The following is a 20,904-nucleotide window of genomic DNA, read 5'->3' on the forward strand; positions in this document are numbered from 1 at the left end:
CCGTCACTTTTTAGCCGTGTGTCGTAACTCTCTGTCTGTGTGAGAGCTGTGTGTGTTGACTTTAGTTGTTTACCTTTTTACTCGAGTCTTGGTTGCACATGTTCAGTGGGATGAGTCAGTGTCTGCAAAGGGGCAGTAAACGGTCTTTCACTTGTAATCTGCATGTGTGAAAGTTGTTTGAAGTGCGGGGTGTGTAAACCACTGTCCAGTGTTTTTTAATGGTTTGCTTTTAAGGACAGTTTTTGAAGGCCATAGCAGCTTCAACAGTGACCCAAGTTTATTGCAAAGCAATTAAATATAAACTATGGGAGTTAGCTCTGCTAGAAAGGGTGAATGACTTTTCCCTGAATCTGGAGACCTGGGCAGAAAGTAAAACCTCCTGCTGGGGAGACTGCCTTTGCTACGAGGGGGTGTGCTTGGTCCACAACGGTGTTAGGATGGGTGGTGTGTGTAATGTGGCATCCACATGAATGCCAGGACCCATGTGGCTGATCAGTGCAGCTTTCTTTTTAATGGAACACATTTATTAAACTATCATGAACCTAGAAGTGTGCACTAGGTGAAGTGACTGACTAGGTCATGTGGGTGGGCAACAGGGTGTGCAGGGCTGGCTGTGTGTCCAGCATGTATACATTGGAGTACTGAAATGAATGGGAGATGATATGCAGGTTCCAAAACACCATGTTAAATGTCAGTCAAGGATCTACCAACACTAACATGACTTTCAAACGGAAGCATTTGTTGATCAGAAGCAGCCGAAAGAGGTGTAAGGAGTCAGCAGTCAACGCACAGAGCAGTCAGTAAAATAGGTCTTTCGAAAATTGTGAATCCCTACAAACATGACAGCTGCTTCTTGGGCAAATTCTCATTAATGTGCACAAAAATATTAGGCTGATGGGTCCAGTAGTCATCACATGATTAAGATAATTATGTTGAAATATCACTGAAATTATTTAGTTAGTCTTATGGTTGAATTTAAACTTCAAATTTAAATCTGGCGTGTCTCACAAAAACAGACTCAGGAAAACAGATGGCAGCTCAGGTCAAAAACAGCCACAGAATCACGTAATGTGTTGATGTTTATGGTGAAATTTTCTTGTAGTCATTGGGCTGACAAATCTGAGTCATTGTGTGAAGTCTTCCTCAGAATTACATGAGAAAGCAGTGTCCTCACCTTTTAAAGGACTGAACATGGTGGGACCTATTAGTTGCTTTTTGTATCCATGACTCCTTCATCATTCAATGGTTTTCAGTTTTCATGCTTTGTTTTTCTTATCCCTGCAGTGAGAGAGGACCCTAAAAGTTTTGAACAAGCAATTTTACATAATTTTATTAAGAAAGGTTCAACTTGTAGATGTAGATTGTGTATGGGTGCTCGGTAATGTATTAAGAAATTATTATGTAGTAATGTGTTCCCCTTCAAACAAGCCTGAGTTACTATTGCCATGTTTGTGCACAAGACCAGAGAAAAAGACTGTCTTCAGCTCTTTTTACTAATTGGCTTCTAACTGAATCGCTGTGATTTAAAGTTCAGTTCTCTCCTGCGTCCCTGTTTGTACTTTCAGATATCTGCTTTATTTTACTGTTTCATCACGTGTTAAATTACTGTCGTTGAAACTCAACATTTCCTGGTCTTGCTGCTTCATAATATAATCTTGTACGTAACTAAATAACGGGAATATTGTTGTGAAGAATTTATAGGAAATGAAACATGTTAGCGCTGGGTTTTCAATATTACTGCAAGGAGAAGAGTATTTACAGACCTTTCTTCGTCCACTACTCACACCACCACCACTACAAATGCTTCATTACAAGTGGGTAGCCTTGTTGTAATGGAAATTCAAATCCCTTCTGCACTGAGCTGACATGCGGAGTCAAACCAAGACGAGTCGAGCCAGCACATGTGTATGTAAAAGCCCCATCTGTTCCATATAGGGAGAAAATTAATCATCATCTGTATGTGAGGTTCTGCCAGAATATCCTGGCATCTATTTTATGTGGGAACCATCCCCATAACCTGCTTCCTCTGATTCAACCCAACTCCCATTGTCCTATGCTACTCCTCTTCATATTTTTTTTCTCACTTTTAACTGCTTTTTTTACTTTTCCCTGTTTCAACTTTTTAAATTCTTCCTGTGGTTTTCCTTTTTCTTCCACCCATTTCCTCACAAATTCCTTTTGTTCTGCTCTTTCTCAGGGAGCTGATGTAACAGACCCGGGCACGGAGACAGAGGAGAGTTTGGGGGCGTCTGAATCCACCCAGAGGCCAGCAGATTCCCAGACACCCAGCTGTAAGTTTCAGGAAAACCCTGTCACTTACACAGCACACATGCATAGAGCCACCTCAGACTCTCCATATGCGCTCACAAACTGTCCCGTCATTCAATTAGATATCTGACTCTTCACGATGACTGCAGAAGAAGTAATATGTTGTTGTCTGTCTGAGGGATGAGTGGTACAAGTGGTAGCCAAAATAAAGGGCAAAAGGGCACATAAAGGTTGCTTTACTTTGAAAATGAATAACATAATTGAAGTTATTTGGGGGCCCTATATTACATTAGAGCTACAGTTAGAAATACAAATAATTACTCCCAATAAAACAGGACAGAACAATAACTGAGTTGCTTTTTTTCTATTCTTTTAATTGTTTGTCTATGTATCGTGTCTACTTTCTCTCATTTTTATCATCTAGTGGATACTTTCAAATCTGTTTTTGACCTTAAACATGATTTGTGCTTCCAAGTCTCTAAATTATTAGGGCTGTAACAATATATCGATCTGGATCGATATATCAATTCAGTGATCAACGATCCCGTAGCATCAATGCAAAGTGAAAACATCAATTCATATCGCTGCCATTGTTAAGATACGCCTTTATTTTGACATTCCTACGGCCCGTTTGTGTCACAGTTTCCGTCCATGCACAACTCCTTTGTAAAACAGTGCTTTCTTTTTTATTAATGAGAATAGGTTAGTTTCCACTTAAATGTCGTGACTCATTGATAAAATTATATTTCCACTGAAGAGTTCAGTAAAAAAGTTGTCAAATCATATTTTGGTGGCTTTTTGTGAGTTGATATCAATGTAACTGATTGTGTTAAATTGGCATATGATATAATCTCATATCGATCGCAGGCCCTTTATCGAATAGGAGTCATATTGTGGCAGACTTTGTGATATCAGCAAATATTGTATCATAAAATAAATAATTTAGCGTGTGTTAGTTGGTTTCTGAAAAATGATCAAACAAATGGACATCTGTTGATTTGAGCCTGTCCACTATTGTTCTAGTCGAGGGCAGCACAATGGAAGCCTTCTCTACTGAACAACCAATCTCAAGCTCTGGTACAAGGATGCCCCAGTCGCCACGTAGACCAACACATCAGCTGCCCCCTCGTCTGAACATCCACCCAGCCCCGACATCAGAACTGGGACCACCTGCTCAGGTTCAGGTATGAAGAGTAGTATGTCCTTAGTAAGGAAAATATAAATGTACTTGTCACAGTATTAACCTTGTAATGTCATTTCCATGGTTGGATCACAAGCATTGCTAATTAATTGTGTAAAATGTACATTCACAGCGTATCCCTGTTCGTCGAGTCCCTCAGCTCACTCCTGGGGTGTCTGGCAGTGCTGTAAGTCGTCCATAATAAGATAACCTCATAATTATATGGTCATTTCATTATTTACACACATGTTGGTGTGAAACTTTAACTCCTGTGTTTCTGTGTATCTGCACATGTTTGTATCTTATCTTATTTCTGCCTCTCTCTCTCAGCAGCAGCAGCACTTCTATGATGAAGATGACAGGATGGTTCCCAGCACTCCCACTCTAGTGGTGCCACACCGCTCTGATGGTTTTGACCAGGCCATCCAGTAAGTCTCACACACGTACATCAAGCAGGAAGTCAGAATTCCTGTGAAACATTTGAAATGCCAAGTGTTTAAGTAACAAAACCACCAGTTGTGCAGAACGTTATTGATTTAATTGTTTGGTCAAATAATACATTTCTTATTATTTTTGCGGGAAAATTACTGCAGAGATGACATGATTTTGTTTCTTCTTTTATTCTTTTTATGTTACTTTTAGTTTGAAGTATAACTAAAACTTAGAACTTCTGTGTCTTTTTAGAATGTGTGAATGAAATTTCTATATTGGGGCCATGCATACAGTAATGCCCAGCGTACATGAGGCTTACAAGACTCCATAAATACAAACAAACAAGGACTATAGTACAGCATATACATTGTCAAACAGCTAGTAGAAAGTATCTTTCACAATAAAATCTTCAGACCATCACTGAATAGAGCGGGACTCCTAAATCACTGACCAACTTATTTTGTAGTACCTTTTTAAAAAATCAAAATGAATACTAATTAAATAATCTATCTTGCCTTCTTTTTTAGGCTTTTGAGACAAAGTTGGCAAGCTTAGAAAGATGAAGATTAAAAAGCCGCTCCAGTTTTTTCTCATCTGAACACCAGAATATTTCAGGATTTTGTGGAGCCATTTCATGGAACATTAACTCTCTAAGATTGTAATATATTGTACGGACCAAAGACAATGGGACTCATTTTTTACACAGCTCACAGTCTGTTTTCCTCCTGAAATGTTTGAATCAACCAACATCAATGACCAGAGAATACCAGCTCTCAGCCGTGCAGCAAAAGACAGACATTAGATGACTTAGATTATCATCTAGGGCATATCTTTTTGAATTTTATAGAGTCAGAGGATTGAGTTCATATTTCTATATTCTTCAAGTAATCAGAAAAAGTGGCTGAAGGAACCTAAAATACCTGGAACTGTTATTATTCTGTTGTCTGAGGGCACAACCTGACGTTTGTTTGTTTCTTTCTTTCTTTCTTTCTTTCTTTCTTTCTTTCAGTTCTCCCCAAGTGGCCGGCGTGCCTCGCTTCAGGTTTGGTCCTTCAGACGACATGCCCCAGACCAGCTCCTCCTCACACTCTGACCTGGGACAGCTCGCGTCCCAAGGAGGTAACCCCACCACTACATTAAACACCCTGACAGCTGCAGCTACTACAGAATGATGAGAACATTAAAGCTTTTTCTTTCCCGGTTTCAGGTCTTGGGATGTATGAAAGCCCCTTGTTTTTAGCAACTCATGAAGAGGAGTCTGGTGGACGCAGCGTTCCCACAACACCATTACAAGTTGCAGCACCAGGTACCTGTCTCTCTGCTAGCCTGATATGACGGGACCTGTTCTGTTTATCTACACACCCACCCGTTTCATCAGCACAGTTTCTTAAAATAATCAATAAGCTGATGAGGGGGTGCCATTAGATGCAACAACAAAATCAGTGAGTTTATCTTGTTTTTATGTTCTCTTCTTCCAGTAACAGTCTTCTCAGAGGTGGCTCAGTCTGACACCACTGAGCACGCCTCCCAGTCGGTTCCCATGGTGAGCACGTCCACACCAGGCCTGGTTGTGCCAGGAGCAGCCGGCACAGGGGAGGAGAGAGACGACGTCTTCCTGGAGCCAGACACTGATAGGTGAGGCTCACTCCTCCTGCTCAATGTGTTTCTTTTGGCTACTGCTAGAATTCAGATATCTGGGGCTCCAGTCAGCAGGCATTCATTATTATTATTATTATTATTAAGCAAACATGCCTGATATGATAGGGACCCTTTCTGTTGCTCTCTCCTCTTTTAATACCAATAGCCGATTCAAATATAAAACTACAGGCTTTAGAAGTCAGCAGGTTTATGAAAACAGCAGCGTCTTGTGGTTTTTGCTATCTTGCATTCATGTTTTTAAGACTACAAAAGTATATAATTTGATCAGATTTGATGCATGTTGTGCGTTTGTTTATTCCAGGTCCAGTGCAGAGGTGTCAGTGGATCCAGGGGTCTCGCAGGGGGATATAGAGGAGCCAAGCCAGCCGTCTGACAAGGCCAACCTCCCCTCCACCAGCCAGGAGCCGTCCTCCAGCTCTGCAGGTACAGAGTGAATCCCTGCTGTGATTTTTTTAATTTTATTTCTATCTTATGTATCTTAATTAATGTTGAGTTCTGATTGTGGTGATGTCTTTTTTTCTAGATACAAGCAGTGCTCCACCTAAACCCTCTAGACCTGGACACAGCAGACAGCTGCAGCGCTGGCCAGAAAACCGCGGTGGTCGCATGAAGAGAGGAGGTAACGTATGAAGGCACACACACACAAATTGGGCGGTAATGAGCTTTTATTGCTCTTTAGTGTGAAAAGTTTCAGGTGCATGATTGCATTGTGCTTATTTAATTCATGGTTAATTTTCAGGTTAATACAACAAGGGTGGTAGAAAGATGTAAAATCACAAAAATATCATGAAATGTTCTATTTCTCACTTTAGTGTCACAAATGGATTATAAATATTTGCTCATGGTTTGCTATTAGGTATGATAATAGATATGATGTCATTAGTTTAACAAAATTATGCTCCAAAACAATCTTAGTCAATCCAAATAAAAATAAAAACAATGGCAGCAAAATATTGATACCATTATCTGCAGAGCTGAAAGCTGCATCAACAGCAAACTTTTGGTTAGAAATCTCTACTGAGACGCACATTCTGAATGCACTGTACTCATGTCGAAGGAATGCTCCTAAAACCCGAAAAATATCAGCATATCCCCCACGTTTTCTTCATGAATGAGGCCTAATGCTGCATATCCAATCAGAATATGATGTTTGCCCAACCTCTATCAAATTCGTATGGTCATATTTGGAAAAATTATGAACTGTTACATGTAAATGTAGTTACTGTCAATAAAGTCTGATCAAAATCTTTGCATTAAAATCAGTAGCATGTGTGGTGCCCTGTTGCCTCAGTGGTTCAAGGCGCTGACCATGTTCCACATGTGTCTTCCTTCATTTTGTAGTTCTTAAAAAAGTCAGATGCATAGACCCAGTAGTATCACATTTGACAGTTGGTTTATTAGTTTATCTTTGTGAGTTTTACAGTGTGCAATTCCAATAAACAGCCCGTTTCCACAGAAGTTCACAACAATACTGCCATTTTTATTGTAAATCAGACACACAATTACAGATTTCCAGTTTATTTCAGACTTGTAAAAAAAAAAACACTTGTAATATATAATAAAATATAATATTATTCCTCTTGTAATAATATATTTTTGCAAGTTGTTTCATGTCTGAAATCACCAGATTAACTAACTCTACTTAATCAAAAGATCTTTAAGTTTCTTTAAGTTGCTAACGTTTGTTTTTGGCAGCTATACATGAGCTCACCTCTCACATTGTATTTGCTTAATTTTGATTACCAGTCAAAGCATTTAATACCGGTTGTATCATAATCCAGTTTAATGTCGATATATATTTCATACACATTTTATACAGCCACTGTACAGAATTTTTACATCAGTATAGCAGGCTTTGTTTTTAAAAAAGCATTTTATATCTCAACAGGCCAAGGATTTCCCTCTCGGGGTGTACATGGGAGAAGATTTGCAAGATGAAGCACTAATGAGAAAACTTGACAACCATGACCGGAGAACTTTCCCATCAGAAACACATTTCCAATCAGAGTTTTGAGATTCTGTTTTTTAGCCCTGACAATGTGCTGAAGCCTGTTGTTTTGTTCTTTATTTGCTTTTGGGTTGTTTTTATGTGCTTGTAAAGTACCTTTTGTAATCGGTCCATGCTGAAGTGGTGTGTTTTACAAGGAATGTAATAAACTTTAAAACTATGTGAAAAACACTTCTTGAATCAAACTTTCTTTGGGCACTTGATGACGTTGTTGCTCTGCGGTGACGTGTTGGCTGCAGGAGCAGGGACGACAGGACGGTCACCCTCCATCCTCACGTTGTAGGATTTGGCTGCAAAAGAAACAGAACGGTTCATTAAGCATGTTAATTTATGCTGTGTAGCATTTAGGATGTACTTTTTGCCCATCAACATGGCAGTTTCCATTTTAGTGAACATGAATTTGGCATAAACAACTTTAACTTGGCGTTGCATTACATGGATTTTAAGCGCTGTCTCTTCAATGACATAAAGGACTAAGCAGACCTGACACATTTCCTGTTCGCTTCACAGAGTGACAGCGAGTGTTTTACTCAGAAAGGAACCACAGTATTCTTCAGACTATAGGTATCATCATTAAAATGGAAACTTTTACTCTGGTTTTTCCATATTAAACTTGAGCCATAGGTGGATGGACACCACCCTTAATGGCCTTTACATCTGCCTCATCCCCCACCCCACCCTGACACACACCCAGATACACATGGTCCTTGTTAGGCTTTTCAGACATGATGTGAATGAGGGTAACAGAAGTCTGACTGCCGGCAGACGAGCTTTGTTCTTTTGAAGATATTATTCTTACGATGAACAAAGTGATATTTACCCAATAAACAACACTTCTGTTTCAGTTCTGTAAATTGAAGCGGATTCCATTGCAAGCAGTGATTTTTAAACCAGGGTGTGTGGGGAGCCAAAATAAGGAAAGGAGGGTTTTTTTCTATAATGACCTTATAAATTCAAGTCTTGATGTGCAGCAGTTAGAGCAGTTGAAACTGTAATTTGTTTTCCCAACAAAGATCCTCAAGGTTTTTGAAGTATGTGTTGATGACTTACATCTTGAGTAGACGTAGTATTTGTATCCCTCTGGCTCTCTGATGCTTGGGACGGACACAGCAGCTGTGATGGTGGAGGGGAAACCTCTCCAAGACGTCCGGATGTTGACAGCCGGTCCCAGAAAAGACACTAGAATCAAACCATTGATGTTAAAGTTTATATATCCCTTTGTTTTTGTTTTACTGTTGACATTTTTCTGTTAAACCTCACAACCTACAGCAGTTGCAGCCCCATAAATGGCACACAGGCAATTTATTTCCACTTGGAAATCATTTACAACTTGGACCTTGCTGCCCCTCTCACCCTCACAAAAGCATGACTCACTTTTTCAGAGAACTACATGTGTTCTAGCTCAAATAAAACATGTTTACATGAGTCGAGCAAACACCCAGTACACTCATTACAGCTTAAAAGTAACACACAATTGAGAAAAAATAAAATGCTGCACAAGTTTAAAGTATTTCTTCTTGAAGTACCTGCTTGACGAACCACTCGGTTGCGGACTGTGTAAATGGCGTACTGGGGTTTCCTGCCACATGTCGGAACGGTGCCATACTGGTATGAGTATTTTTGGACCAATCCACCTGGAAGAACCAGTCAAGAGTTAATTTCAGAGTGTGTTCATTAATTCAGACTAGCATTATGTGTATTTAATTAATGAAAATCAAAATTTTGTTTTATACTGAAAGGAAAAAGTAACTAAAAGCAATGAAGACAGCAGTTCATCACCTCTCTTGAAGAAGTACACTGACTCTTTCCTCCTCTGGTACTGAGGCACAGACAGAGCAGCTGTGATGTGACCACGAAGCCCATCAAAGCCTGTTTCAATGACCTTTGGATAGCCAGTGTCCAAAACATCATTTTCATATCTCCAGTATTGAGGTCCCTGCAAAGATCACAAACAAACCAGAACATTAAACCTCAGGCAACCGAAATATACCTGAACAGCATTTTACAGAGGTGGATAATTGGCTCAAGAGGAAAAGAAAGATCAGAGAAGAGCCGAGATTGTGTTATTAGCTGCTGATGTAGTACAGATTACTCAAATGCACTAATTGGTTCGAATGAGAGGAAAGATGTACCTTGAAAATGTATGTTTTGCCCTGGCAGTTGCAGCGGGTGAACACTGTGTCAATGGGGGAAGGGACGCCCCACACTTGTGTGATGCCTTGGGCCGGACCAGGAACCCGGTTGCTGTCCAGAAACCAGAAGTAGTGCCCTGAAGGAAAACAACATGGATACATAAGAGTGGTCCACCTGCATACCATCATCAGAGTATCATCAGAGTGATCTCAAAGTGTATTTTATTATCTGAGTTTATTTCTGCTCCTCAGATACTTCAGGCCTGTACTTTTTGTGCTCTTGCAGTAGAATTATTCAGGTCATTTACAAATAAACGTCCTGCATTAGAAATCATAAGCAAAAAGTGGCAAAGCCTTAAAAAACTACTCATAATGCAGAAAAATGGACCCTAACTGAGTAGAGTCATCCTGTTGTAGCTAGTCCAGGGCAGCTAGTTTTAACTCCTTTATATTCTGTCAGGTACTTTGGTCCTGTGGTTTCCAACCTAAGGGTCGGGCCCCCAGAATGAGTCACAACATATCTCATGAATTGATATATATATGAATTTTCCTCTTTTCACTGTTAAACTGGTGAAATGGAAATCACTCTTTGTGGAAGCTGCTAACAAAAGTACTTTACAGTATGTAAATGTGCTGTCACGTTCCACCAGTGGAAGTAGTAAAAAAGTGACATATTTCTATTTGATGTATGAAATAGCAGAAAATACAAACAACAAAACCGTTGTTAAGTCGAGTTCTTGAGTAAATAAACGTACTAAACTCCCCTTCCTGTACAGTCCAGTCCCCTCTGCTCTCTTGAATGTTACTGAACCATCTGGGTAAACACATGATACAATTTGCAGATATATTGACTGAACACACTGAGTAGCAGCTGCCTGGTTGGCACTCACCTCTGAAAACAACAATTGTTCCGTTCCTCAGCGTAGTGACTCCGCTGACCGGCCGCCCACTGCACAGATTTGTATCGTTGCTGGCATCTGGGAAAAAAAGGACACACATTTGTGAGGAAACCATCTGTTTGGATAAACAAGCAATAATACACAGAAACCATGTAATCACAGACTGTGTTCAATCTCATGTTGTGCTCCAAGAGGTGTGAGGACTTTTCCCGGAACTTTCTTTTCCCTTTCTTTAGAGTTGATGAGTAAATGAGGTTTCATTTGCAGTGTGAGCAAACAGCCGCCTCTATCACTTAATATAGTGTAGCTACGCTTTGAAGCAGGTTCTGTTGAACCAGAGGCAGAATGAAAGGCGAACTGAGCTCATAAAGCAGGCTGCGAGAAAAAAAGGAGGCTTGGATTTCTGCAATAACTCATGTAAATTAGATATAAGCAGAGCCTGCAGGATGAAAAATTCAATACTTTCACCTCTCAGAGTTACAGAATTATTCTTTTATGTAATTTGTTTTCTGGCCCAATGATAAGAACGTTTCTGACCTGCTTGGTAGTCTCTGGAATCGTCTATGTTGAGAGAAGCCAGAGGCTTTGTCTCAGGTTTGGAGCTGGATGGTTTAGATGGTGGTGGCTTGTATGGCTCTGGTTTGTCCTGAGGCTTTGAGGTGGCATCAGATAATGTGGGTTTGGTCGGGTCGGGGGTGACATTTAGTTGATCAGCAGTAACATCATCTGCGGTGTCGTCCTGCGCCGCGTCTGTGGATGAAGGGATGTGGGTCGTCAGGGCATCAGGATCTGCAGGAGAAACACTGATGGAAGGATCTTCGATGTCCTGGAATTGAGGGCCTGCTGTGACGTCCTCTGTGTTGATGTCACTGACATCTGGGTTTGAGGTGGTTGCCTCTGGGATGGGCGTTGGCTCCTGCGTTGATGAGGCAGTGATGGAGGTGACCTTGGAGTTTTCCGGGGCCGTTGAGGAGGCCTGTGTTGGTCCTGTGGATACTGATGGAGCCGTGGTTGTGACCTCTGGCTCATCAGAGGAGGCGACAGGCACATCTGTAGCCTCGGCCTCAGGAAAATTGTCATCCTCGAGCTGCATTTGTCCCTGTCCTATCGCCTCCAGCTCTGGGTTGTTGGCTGTAGGAGAATGCTCTGTTTGGGGTGCTGATGTTGGAGGAGGCTGGCTGGAGACGTGGTCGGCTTCTGTTGTGGGCTGAGGGAGAGTTGTTCCTGAGCTGGTTGGATCCCGGTCATCTGGAGGAAGACAAACATAATCAAGAACTCTTACATTTCAATCAAATTTACTCAAAGGGAGTCAGAAACAATCTAATCAATTATCAAAGTAAAGGAAAAACTTGACTTTACTTTGTTTATATGGCGGACCCTGCCACCTTTCTAGCTTCAAACAGTGTTCTTGGGACCTGAGAACAGCTTGTTTATTCAGTTATGGAAAAAAGATAACACATTTGAATTTTTTTTTCTTTTTGGATTTTGCAAGGATATAGGAGAATGTGGATCTAAGTAATGTGGTGGATTTTGCAGAAGAGGTATACGCACGAATTGTCCTCTGTTCCATGTGAGCTGTGTCTTGGAAGTTGACTATTATCGTTACAGTTTGAGGTTTTTAGTTTAGTTATTTCCTGTTTAATTTAAGTTTCACTCTCCTCTGTCGTGTTGTTTTGCTTCTTGTCTTTGTCTTGTTTTCCCACCTTTGTGATTGCCCTGATTTGTTAAAGTAAATTGACTTGGAAAATCTATATCGAAACGTCTGGAAGCTATTCTGGCAGCTTCACGTTTTTCCAGTGTTGATTATCATTGTTATCACGTACCTGAGCTCTCAGTGGGGGCTTCTTCAGTGATGGGATACAGGGTGACGGGGCTGTCATCGGCCTGTGTTGGTTCATCATCTGAGGGTGTCACCTCTGTCTGAGAGGCGACTGTAAACATCTCTGTACTGAACTCCAGAGGGTCTGGATCCTGTGTGGGCTCAACAGAAGTCTGATCCAGTCGGTCAGCTGTAGATAATCCATAACCGCTGGTGCTCTCTGGGATTGGACTCGCCTCCAGGTCCTCCACTCCATTGTTGGAAAACTCATCATTGGGATCAATCTGGCTGTACGTGTCTAAGAAGAATGTGACAAGTGAGAGGTGTGCACACCTGGATTCATTCACATTCATGAAACTTCACTGGTGGAAGAAAACGCCTAGCAAGATTTATTATCCATGCACATCATCGCTCACCATCAGTGACATCATCTTGTGGATATGATGTTGGACTGACCAGAGGAATTAAATGGTCATCTGTTGGACAAATTGGACACAATATAAATGCTCATAACTGTCAGTCTTAAAGGTTACATTCACCAAAAAAAACACATGCTTATGGAAAGTCAAGTTTTGTAGTCATGTTTTCAACCATTTCTGGGTCTTCACAGCAAAACAGTGTTGCAGTATTCCTCTGAACAACTGAAGCAGATGGCACAGAGGAAACGATACAATATGATACGATATACGATACATATGACGTCAACTCGGCAAGACATGTCTAGAAATTTTCTCCAATTTTCACATTGTTTGTTATAACTTGAGAGGGCATTCATGGGAATGTTCCCAGTTGTGAACGCACAGCTGAAATGTGAAGAAACAACTGAAATAAAAAAACAGCCATACAGCCAATCTGGAGTAATCCAAGTCTACAGAAGACCCAAGATCCCAAATTGATTTGAAAACACGCGTGCTGTGCAGTCCAGGTCGTGCACCCACTTCAGACTGGGTGGACTGACAGGATGTGCACTCACACAGCTACAGTGAAGATTTTGGGGGTAGAAATGGTGTAAATAACACAATGTTGAATCAATCTGGGATCTCAAGGCTTCTGTAGACTCGAACTACGCTTGATGAGTTGCACAGAGGCATTTCATGGTTTCATTTTTTCTTCTTTTTTTTGGTCCTCATCTACTTGAGGTGTTTAGAAGAATGCTGTAACAGTGTTTTGCTGTGAAGCTCCAGAAATGTTTTGTGGACTACGAAACTTCACCAGACTTTCCATCAGCATGGGCGTGAGCAGTTAATGACTAACTCGTCCTTTTGTAATCACTAGTCTCTATTTTTCCCGCATTTGTTTTCTTTAGCTTGCACATCACTGACTGTGACACTCCAGACAGAAATTGACAACATGTCTTCCTCCTAGAGAGCAGTCACAAGAATGCAAAGGTCTCTCCACCCACAGAACTTTTTCTCAGCCAATTACTGAATTAAAACCTCCAAGAAAATGTTCCGTCATCTTTTCTTGGCTTTGTTTGGTGCTTTCCTCTCTTGTGCCTGTGCCCGTAACCCTCCTACACTCTCATGACAACACTGCTTCCTTGTGTTACTTTTGGCCAGTGAGGCTTGTGCTCTGACTTGTTCTGGTGAGACTTGGCCTCTGAAGCGAACCACATCAAGAAAGCCACAGTGTGGCGGTTAAATGGCTACATCTTCCTGCCGTCCTCCTGACATATGCCTTATTACATCCACTGAGTTCAGCTCATAACTATCATTGATATAATCTTAAACCAGTGAGAACAGTTCAGAGAGCGTTGTTCTCTGTCATTGGTATCATTTCAGTTGTTTAAGATTAAAAAAATATATTGTTTTGTTGCAAATAGCAAAGTGAAAATAAAGCACAATCACCTGCACTGTTTCCCTCGTTGAAGGTAGAAGCCTGATCCGTTCCTTCATTCAGAGTCGGCTCTGTGGGAATATTCATGAATGACATTAGAGTGTTAACCCTTTAAAAAACACATTTGCCTTCAATCCTAAATAACTAAAAATCTAGAATAAAATCACCCTTTTCCCCCAAGTCAAATATACCTTTGGGTTTGTTATGATTTACGTTTTGGCATGAATTAGTCTTCACTGGTGCTGTAGCACTGGCTGCTCCACTGATTTCTTCTGTGGTAATTACCGAGACAGAGAATATTGTCAAATTTAACGGAATGCATCAGTGCAGATTACTGCGTGCATTGCATGCTGCTCCACATGCTGGTGGACATGCAAGTTTTCCATGTCAGATTAATCTTGGCTTCTTTACACTTCACTCATCATGCACATGTACCAATCTCAGGTGAGGGCTGATTTAACTTGCAGCCATGCAGTCAAACAACCATTACTGTACTTGGGTCAAGTTTAAAATGATCACCAACAAAAAGACACCAAAGGTGTGTGACTACCTTCAAGTTAAAGCAACACCATGTAACTTCTGAAGTGATTCTGGAGAAAGACAGGTGATTGTTTAGTCTCAAATGCCGACACTTTGGGTTGGGTTGGACCCAAACTACCAACCCAAAGCTTCAGTGACAGACGGCCTGCTCATGAGACTGAACAATCAATAGGCTTGGGTCAGATAACTTTAAATGTATTCAGTTACTGAATACAAATTACGTGGCAAAATTTTTGCAATTAGTAATGTAATCCATTGGATTATTACAAAAAATGTTATCTAATCTGAATACTGTTCAACTACTTCAAAATCAAACATTTAAAAAGTCTTATAGCACCTTATACCACCACGAGAGTTCATCAGAGATTATCTTTTCTTTTTAAACATCTGAAATCATTTTCAATGCAAATAAAATGCAGTCAGATCAAATAACCTTTACGAAAACATTACTGGCACAAAGTACAGGTGTACCAAGTGTAGTATTTTTATTTTGTTTCAAAATTACTAAATTACTAATAAAATTACTATTACTATTATTTTAAAGTCATAATCAAAACTGTAACCAAGAAATCTTTGACAATGTTATTGATCTAATACACATCTTTTTAAATGTAATCTGGGCTGATTATAGCTTTCTTTTTTTTGTTTTTTTTTAATCTTTTGCAGTAAAAGTTACATAGTGGTGCTTTAATCATTGTGAGATTACTGTATATGAAACTGTGAAGAAAAATCTGTTAACATGCAGAAAATGACACACATATAGAGCCATGCTGAATTTGTTGGACAAGACTTACCCTCTGCATCACAGTGGGTCTTGTGATCTGAACAACACTGATTGAATTTCATGCAGTCGGAGTCGCAGTTGCATCGCCGACCTCTTTTGAATTGTTCTCCACACCGACCTTTACATGAGTTTGCTGTTGGACACAAACACAGCGGGCTTGAACGCAAATTAGTTCAATGTAGAGTGCCACAAACTTCAATCGTGTTAAGTCAGTGTGAATGAATTAAATAACTCGGTCTGATTAAATTAAACTAATGTAGACGTGCAAATAAAACGTATTTGTTTACTCCAACATTGCATATAAAGTTAAGGGAAACTGCTATAAACATTATGTGATTTCAAAGTGTTTATGATTCAAGCATTATACATGAAAGTAATCAATTTCAAACTGGTATATATATAAATACATATTTACATTTATACATATATGTATATATATATATATACATATTGACTCAAAAACAAGTTCAATTTAAAAGTTCATTTGCTGCCTCAAATGTTTGAGTTTGCTAATCTGGGTTGAATAGTTCATTTAAAATCTTTTAAGATTTCCTTTTTTTGTGAAACACAATTTAAGGTGAACTGAACTTGAGAATAATAATGTTTGTAAACTTAAGATATTAAGTTGAATTTATGACTGTTTAGTGAGACTCATTTCCTTTCACATTATTTTGAAGAGTCAGTTTTTCATCTCACTCAAAGAGCAGCTGCATCTGCTCTTATTGACACCAGCATTTGAATAAAGACATTTGAAACTGCTCACAGTAACCTGGTGAGAAGAGCACAAGTGTGATGGCCTGTAGACTTAATTTAATACTAACCTTTATCATGGTCAAACCATCAAAAAACAACCATAACTTATCTTCAAATGTATTAAAGACATGCAGCAAGTTTCCATGATGTATGTTTTCTTCAGACTATAAAGAAGGGTCTCTGGAGAGTTTTACCTCTCAAACAAAGCATGCTGGGAAGTCTGCCAACATGCTGATCATGTTTCTTTAGAAACGTATTTCTATGAGTTGACTGAACTCTGTACATTACATTCATCCAACTTATAATAAACTCAATAAAAAAATTTAAATTATACTTATTAGATTTAATTAGAAAAGATAAGTTGATTCCACTGAATTCAGTAATGACGTCTTACAGTGTAAATGTGACCCTTAACATTGAACAGATGTAATAGAATTAAATGGAATACATAGTAGTATAGTATACATAGTTAAATTAGTTAAACTCCCTGTTTTACGTGAATTATTTTTGGGGTGTATATGAAAGGTTGCTCACTGCAGTGCAGAAAAATTATGTTATAAATTATTTTTTTTACAAAAGTTTGTTATCAGTAAGACAACATGTTGTTTATACATCAACAGAGTAACATTTTCTGAAAGAAAGGTCTCACGTGTGGTGCACTGAGATTCGTAGTCTTTGCAGCACTCATCATAAGTCAGGCAGTTATAATCACACTGGCACATGGAGCCCCTGTCGTACTCGAGACCACATCGTCCTTTGCAGCTTGCTGTTTATGAGAGAAAAATAAGTCAGAGCTGGACATGCAGTACGGATAATAAGATGGCATCTGTGCAAATTTGCATCATTTTATCTCCAATAACATAGTCTGTTTGAGGACATAGTCTGTAAATAATACAACTGTGCCAGGAATTGATTTCTGTAGTAGTGGTAGTGGTTCTCCCTCTGGTAAATAATTATTAACAGAGTCAGCATGAATAAGTAAAAACACTCGATACATTCCTGGAAAGCCTTATGTTAAAAAACAAGAATCAGTGCAGTCAAATATTCCTCTATGAAATAAAAATGTCACAAGTTATACTCACTCTGAGCAGCACTAAATGTGCAGGCAGAAGCCAGCAAAATAACAGCAGACAGTACAGTGGAAGCCATCCTCCTGTAAATCTGAAACTAAACATGAGACACGCACAGAATAAATAAACAAGATTTCCCTCTGTCAGGCGTGTGTTCATGTTCATAACTGAACGTCCTGACATCTAGAAGAGGAGATAAAAAGTGACCGACCTTGTTGGAGCCTCTGTCAGAGTCCTGCTGACTGTTTGAGCCGACTGCTTTTAAAGACTGAGAGGGAGACCGGCTGACTTCCCGTTTATTGACGGATCCGGTCTAATTAAAAGTGTGATGATCTCACAGGCTGGAAGGGAGGATCCTTCAGTCCAGCCTGACCAAAGGTCTAGACACCATCATTCCCCACAAACAGCTGGAAGCACATCAACACACATCTGTGCCAGACAGACGGCTGACTTCACGCACCTCCGAGCACAAGAGAAAAAAAAAAAGATGTTGTAACTTAATGTTCGGTCACAAATGGGTCATGACAGACTTTGCGTGTCTAATCAATAACACCTGGATGGACAAATCAGTCAGCGATGGTCGTCCACTATAATAAGCAACTTCTTTAACTTCAGCAGCCAGAAGGGCATTTCATTGTTCACACTTTTGGCACAAACAGGCTACTGTTTCCATGGTTACCTGCCATCAGAACCATAGCAGTCTCAGATTATCCCTCTGATGTTTATCACAATGCACCCTACCATGGCACTACATGAGAATGACCAGTGGTACATGAGTATTCAGATGATTTTCTGAAGTGGAAGTCACAATACCACACAAGTACTAAATTACAAGTAAACGTCTAGCATTCGAAATTTTACATTTCAAGTAAAAGTACATATTATTAACAAAATGCACTTAAAGTGGGGGGAATCTGGTGTTTGTAGGTGAAAGTAGTAGTTTTATGTTATGGCTGATTAGGGTGGGATAATTTGCATTTATCGTCTTTACACACTTTTGGGAAGTTTACTGAATAACAATGTGTGATATTTTATAAGCTGGTGTTTTTGTCAGTAAAAACGTAGAGGTTTAAAGTAGCATAAAGTGGAAACACTCAGGGAAAGTACTAGTACTTGAAGACTATTTTCCACTCCTGAGTGGGATATTGTATGTAATGTGGAGCAAACTTGGATTATTGACTGCTTTTCTTTGTAGTTTCTGTCATCCCCTAATAAATGTTTTCCCTCATAGTTTATAGTCAGTGAGTCTACATGCACTTTAGTAACCTGGTTACTGTTAGCTTTCTGCAGTAACCCTTCAGCACAGTGACCTCATAGAAGTGCGTCCTTATGGCAACCTGTTTGATGACTGTTTGTCCCCGAACGTATTCACCACTGCAACTATTACAGTCACTGTCTGGATTTTAGTGTGTTACAGGCCTGTTTTATTCTCTTTTAAGAACATGAAGATGGCCACAAACACATAGGATAGTTTTAATTTAACGTGTAGTTATCAAATGAATATCAAACATTATTACTTTGCCAATCCATTGGCATGTGAATCCATGAAATAAGCCATGTGTTCTTCTGACTCCTCGTCAGTTTGCATGTTTACATGATGTCCACTTCATTCTGATCTGTTCTGTACACAAGACATTTATTGCATGTGTGTCTCTCAGGGTAAGGGATCCCTGTGGCTCTTCCTGAGGTTTCCTCCATGTTTTGTTTTTTTCCTGCTGCAAGGGTTTTCTTTCTGGGGAGTTTTCCCTTCCTAATCGAGGGTCTAAGGACAGAGGATGTCGTTCACTGTACAGATTTTAAAGCCCACTAAGGCAATGTGATTGTGATTTTGGGCTTTATAACCAAAAGTGAATTGTCTTCGACCAAAGATTGTTCTAATTGTTCATTAATCTCATTAAAAATAGATATCAAAAGAAAACAAAGATGAGAAGGCAGTCAGTAAAAATAAAACTGCTTGCTGTTGATGTAGTTGTCTATTTGTTTGTCTGTCAGTCTTTCTATTTATCTATCTGTCTATCTATGACTTAGTTAATAACTGTTCTGATGTATTTTTATAGTTTAGGGCTGGTCTGCACTGTGGACATTTCTGTGGTTGGAAGTGCTGATGAACCGTTTCATGCCTGCGGTATTTTCCATTAATGTCATGGTCCAATTAGAGTTAAGGCGCTCATTAGTGCACTTGTGTCAAGACAGCAATGATAACAGGATCTGGTTGAAATGACTGGGCCTACCAAACAGTCAGGTAAACACAGACAGAAGGGGAAATGACCCTCCCAACAATTCCCCCACTATAGCTCTGTGACAAAAGGAAGTATCAAGCTCCTGACATCTGAATATGAAAAACGCCGACTAAGAGACAAGTTATGCCACAGTGAGGAGGTGAGATGGTCAGGCTGAAGTTTAGAAAGAGTCAGTGCGCCCCCTTGAGCTTTATGTGGTTCTGTGAGCTGTATCTCTGCTCTGCAGAGACAACAGAGCTCAACAGAAAAGAATTTCATTCCATGATTTCACTGCATAACTTTTCTGACAAGCTCGTGGTCCTAGTTAAAGGTCACCAATTAAAAGATTCGCAGTGTGGAAGCTATTGCCAAATTTTGCCTCCTGCACTTGTTAGACCATTTAATGTGTGCATAAACTGCCCTCCAGTTAAGGCAATTAAGAAAGTGAGCCTGCTGTGACGCACCCAAGGGGATGACAGGGCAGGTTTAAGATTAGAAAAAAACCAGCTCGCAGTCCATCTGAATGAGGAGTGGATGAATGACTCCCTGATTACAATGTCCCAAACGCCAATTTTGTGAAAGCTAATGCCCCGATGAGATCACAAAATAAAAACATTTATTATCACATATGGATATATGTACTTGCCACTCTCATCACATTTCAGCAATTTCTTCAGTTTTTATTCACTACATTCACTCTTTTACTAACTGACCTAACCATCCTGTCCTTCATGATGCAATATGACACGAGTCATTAATCTTGAGGTGTACTTAAACTGATTGGTGCTGTGTTGCTCTGATGACTTTGTATGTCTCTTAATGTGCTTTAGTTTGTTTTATATTTTTAGACTAGAATAGATCTTTATTGTTGTTTCAGAAACAACGAAACATAGATAGCAGCTCTTTGTTTGACAAATAAATATCAAATATAAATAAGTATAAAAGATAGACAAAAATAGTAGTAAATATATACAACAACATAAATAGACATAAGATTCAAGTGAATATGTACACAAGTGAGTATGTAAATTAGGTGTGGTAGTGGGGGGGTTATTGCACTGGTATTTTCTTAATTCATGTTTTTCATTTAGGATTTTGGGTGAGTTCGGACGTCTAACTGCTTCTCGATCTTTCCAGTCACATCTTTAAATCATATGTTCATACAAATCACAACCAGACAAATACAAAATTATCATTAATTACAATGGGTATTACGTTTAATTTTCACAGAATTCCTATTTGATAAAATAAATATAATTTCCAGTTCATTTTTTTGTTTTGCTTTTATTTATGGGCCAAGATATA

The 20,904-nt window shown here is 39.5% G+C and overlaps 2 protein-coding genes across 8 annotated transcripts in view; one reads left to right on the top strand and one right to left on the bottom strand.

Moving 5' to 3' along the window:
• tprb (translocated promoter region b, nuclear basket protein) overlaps positions 1-7,718 on the top strand; it is a 24,480-nt gene extending 16,762 nt beyond the window's left edge. The window contains exons 42-51 of one of the 3 annotated variants that reach the window (XM_084355218.1): positions 2,198-2,291; positions 3,292-3,452; positions 3,582-3,635; positions 3,779-3,876; positions 4,890-4,999; positions 5,088-5,186; positions 5,359-5,515; positions 5,841-5,962; positions 6,063-6,158; positions 7,428-7,718. In XM_084355218.1, the coding sequence (XP_084211344.1) occupies positions 2,198-2,291; positions 3,292-3,452; positions 3,582-3,635; positions 3,779-3,876; positions 4,890-4,999; positions 5,088-5,186; positions 5,359-5,515; positions 5,841-5,962; positions 6,063-6,158; positions 7,428-7,477 (1,041 nt within the window). In that variant the 3' untranslated portion in view covers positions 7,478-7,718. The remainder of the gene's footprint in view (positions 1-2,197; positions 2,292-3,291; positions 3,453-3,581; positions 3,636-3,778; positions 3,877-4,889; positions 5,000-5,087; positions 5,187-5,358; positions 5,516-5,840; positions 5,963-6,062; positions 6,159-7,427) is intronic. The other 2 variants (XM_084355219.1, XM_084355220.1) reach the window with 2 other exon arrangements.
• Positions 7,706-18,028, bottom strand: prg4b (proteoglycan 4b). 5 transcript variants are annotated; one of them, XM_084355224.1, is made up of 16 exons: positions 17,934-18,022; positions 17,592-17,840; positions 17,393-17,477; positions 16,960-17,076; positions 15,568-15,690; positions 14,425-14,505; positions 14,245-14,304; positions 12,814-12,873; positions 12,402-12,695; positions 11,116-11,826; positions 10,570-10,656; positions 9,680-9,816; positions 9,327-9,483; positions 9,074-9,181; positions 8,598-8,726; positions 7,706-7,837 (listed from the first exon to the last, which is right to left on the bottom strand). In XM_084355224.1, exons 3-16 carry the CDS (start codon positions 17,457-17,459, stop codon positions 7,728-7,730), a joined length of 2,241 nt encoding a protein of 746 aa, XP_084211350.1. In that variant the 5' UTR covers positions 17,460-17,477; positions 17,592-17,840; positions 17,934-18,022; the 3' UTR covers positions 7,706-7,727. The 5 variants fall into 5 exon arrangements, with proteins under 5 accessions (XP_084211350.1, XP_084211351.1, XP_084211349.1 ...); XM_084355225.1 differs by having other exon boundaries at positions 17,393-17,471; positions 17,592-18,028; XM_084355223.1 differs by having other exon boundaries at positions 17,592-18,028.
• Positions 18,029-20,904: the final 2,876 nt, after the last annotated feature.

Source organism: Pagrus pagrus, assembly GCF_965226575.1.
Source record: "Pagrus pagrus genome assembly, chromosome: 6".
Taxonomy (NCBI): Eukaryota; Metazoa; Chordata; class Actinopteri; order Spariformes; family Sparidae; genus Pagrus; species Pagrus pagrus.

Excerpts from the sequence above, each read along its gene's own strand:
- prg4b (XM_084355225.1), bottom strand. The coding sequence starts at position 17,459 with ATGGCTTCCACTGTACTGTCTGCTGTTATTTTGCTGGCTTCTGCCTGC. Across the intron at positions 11,827-12,401 it reads AGCCCCCACTGAGAGCTCAG|ATGACCGGGATCCAACCAGC; the intron begins GTACGTGATAAC and ends GTCTTCCTCCAG. Across the intron at positions 9,817-10,569 it reads AACAATTGTTGTTTTCAGAG|GGCACTACTTCTGGTTTCTG; the intron begins GTGAGTGCCAAC and ends GTTTTCCTTCAG.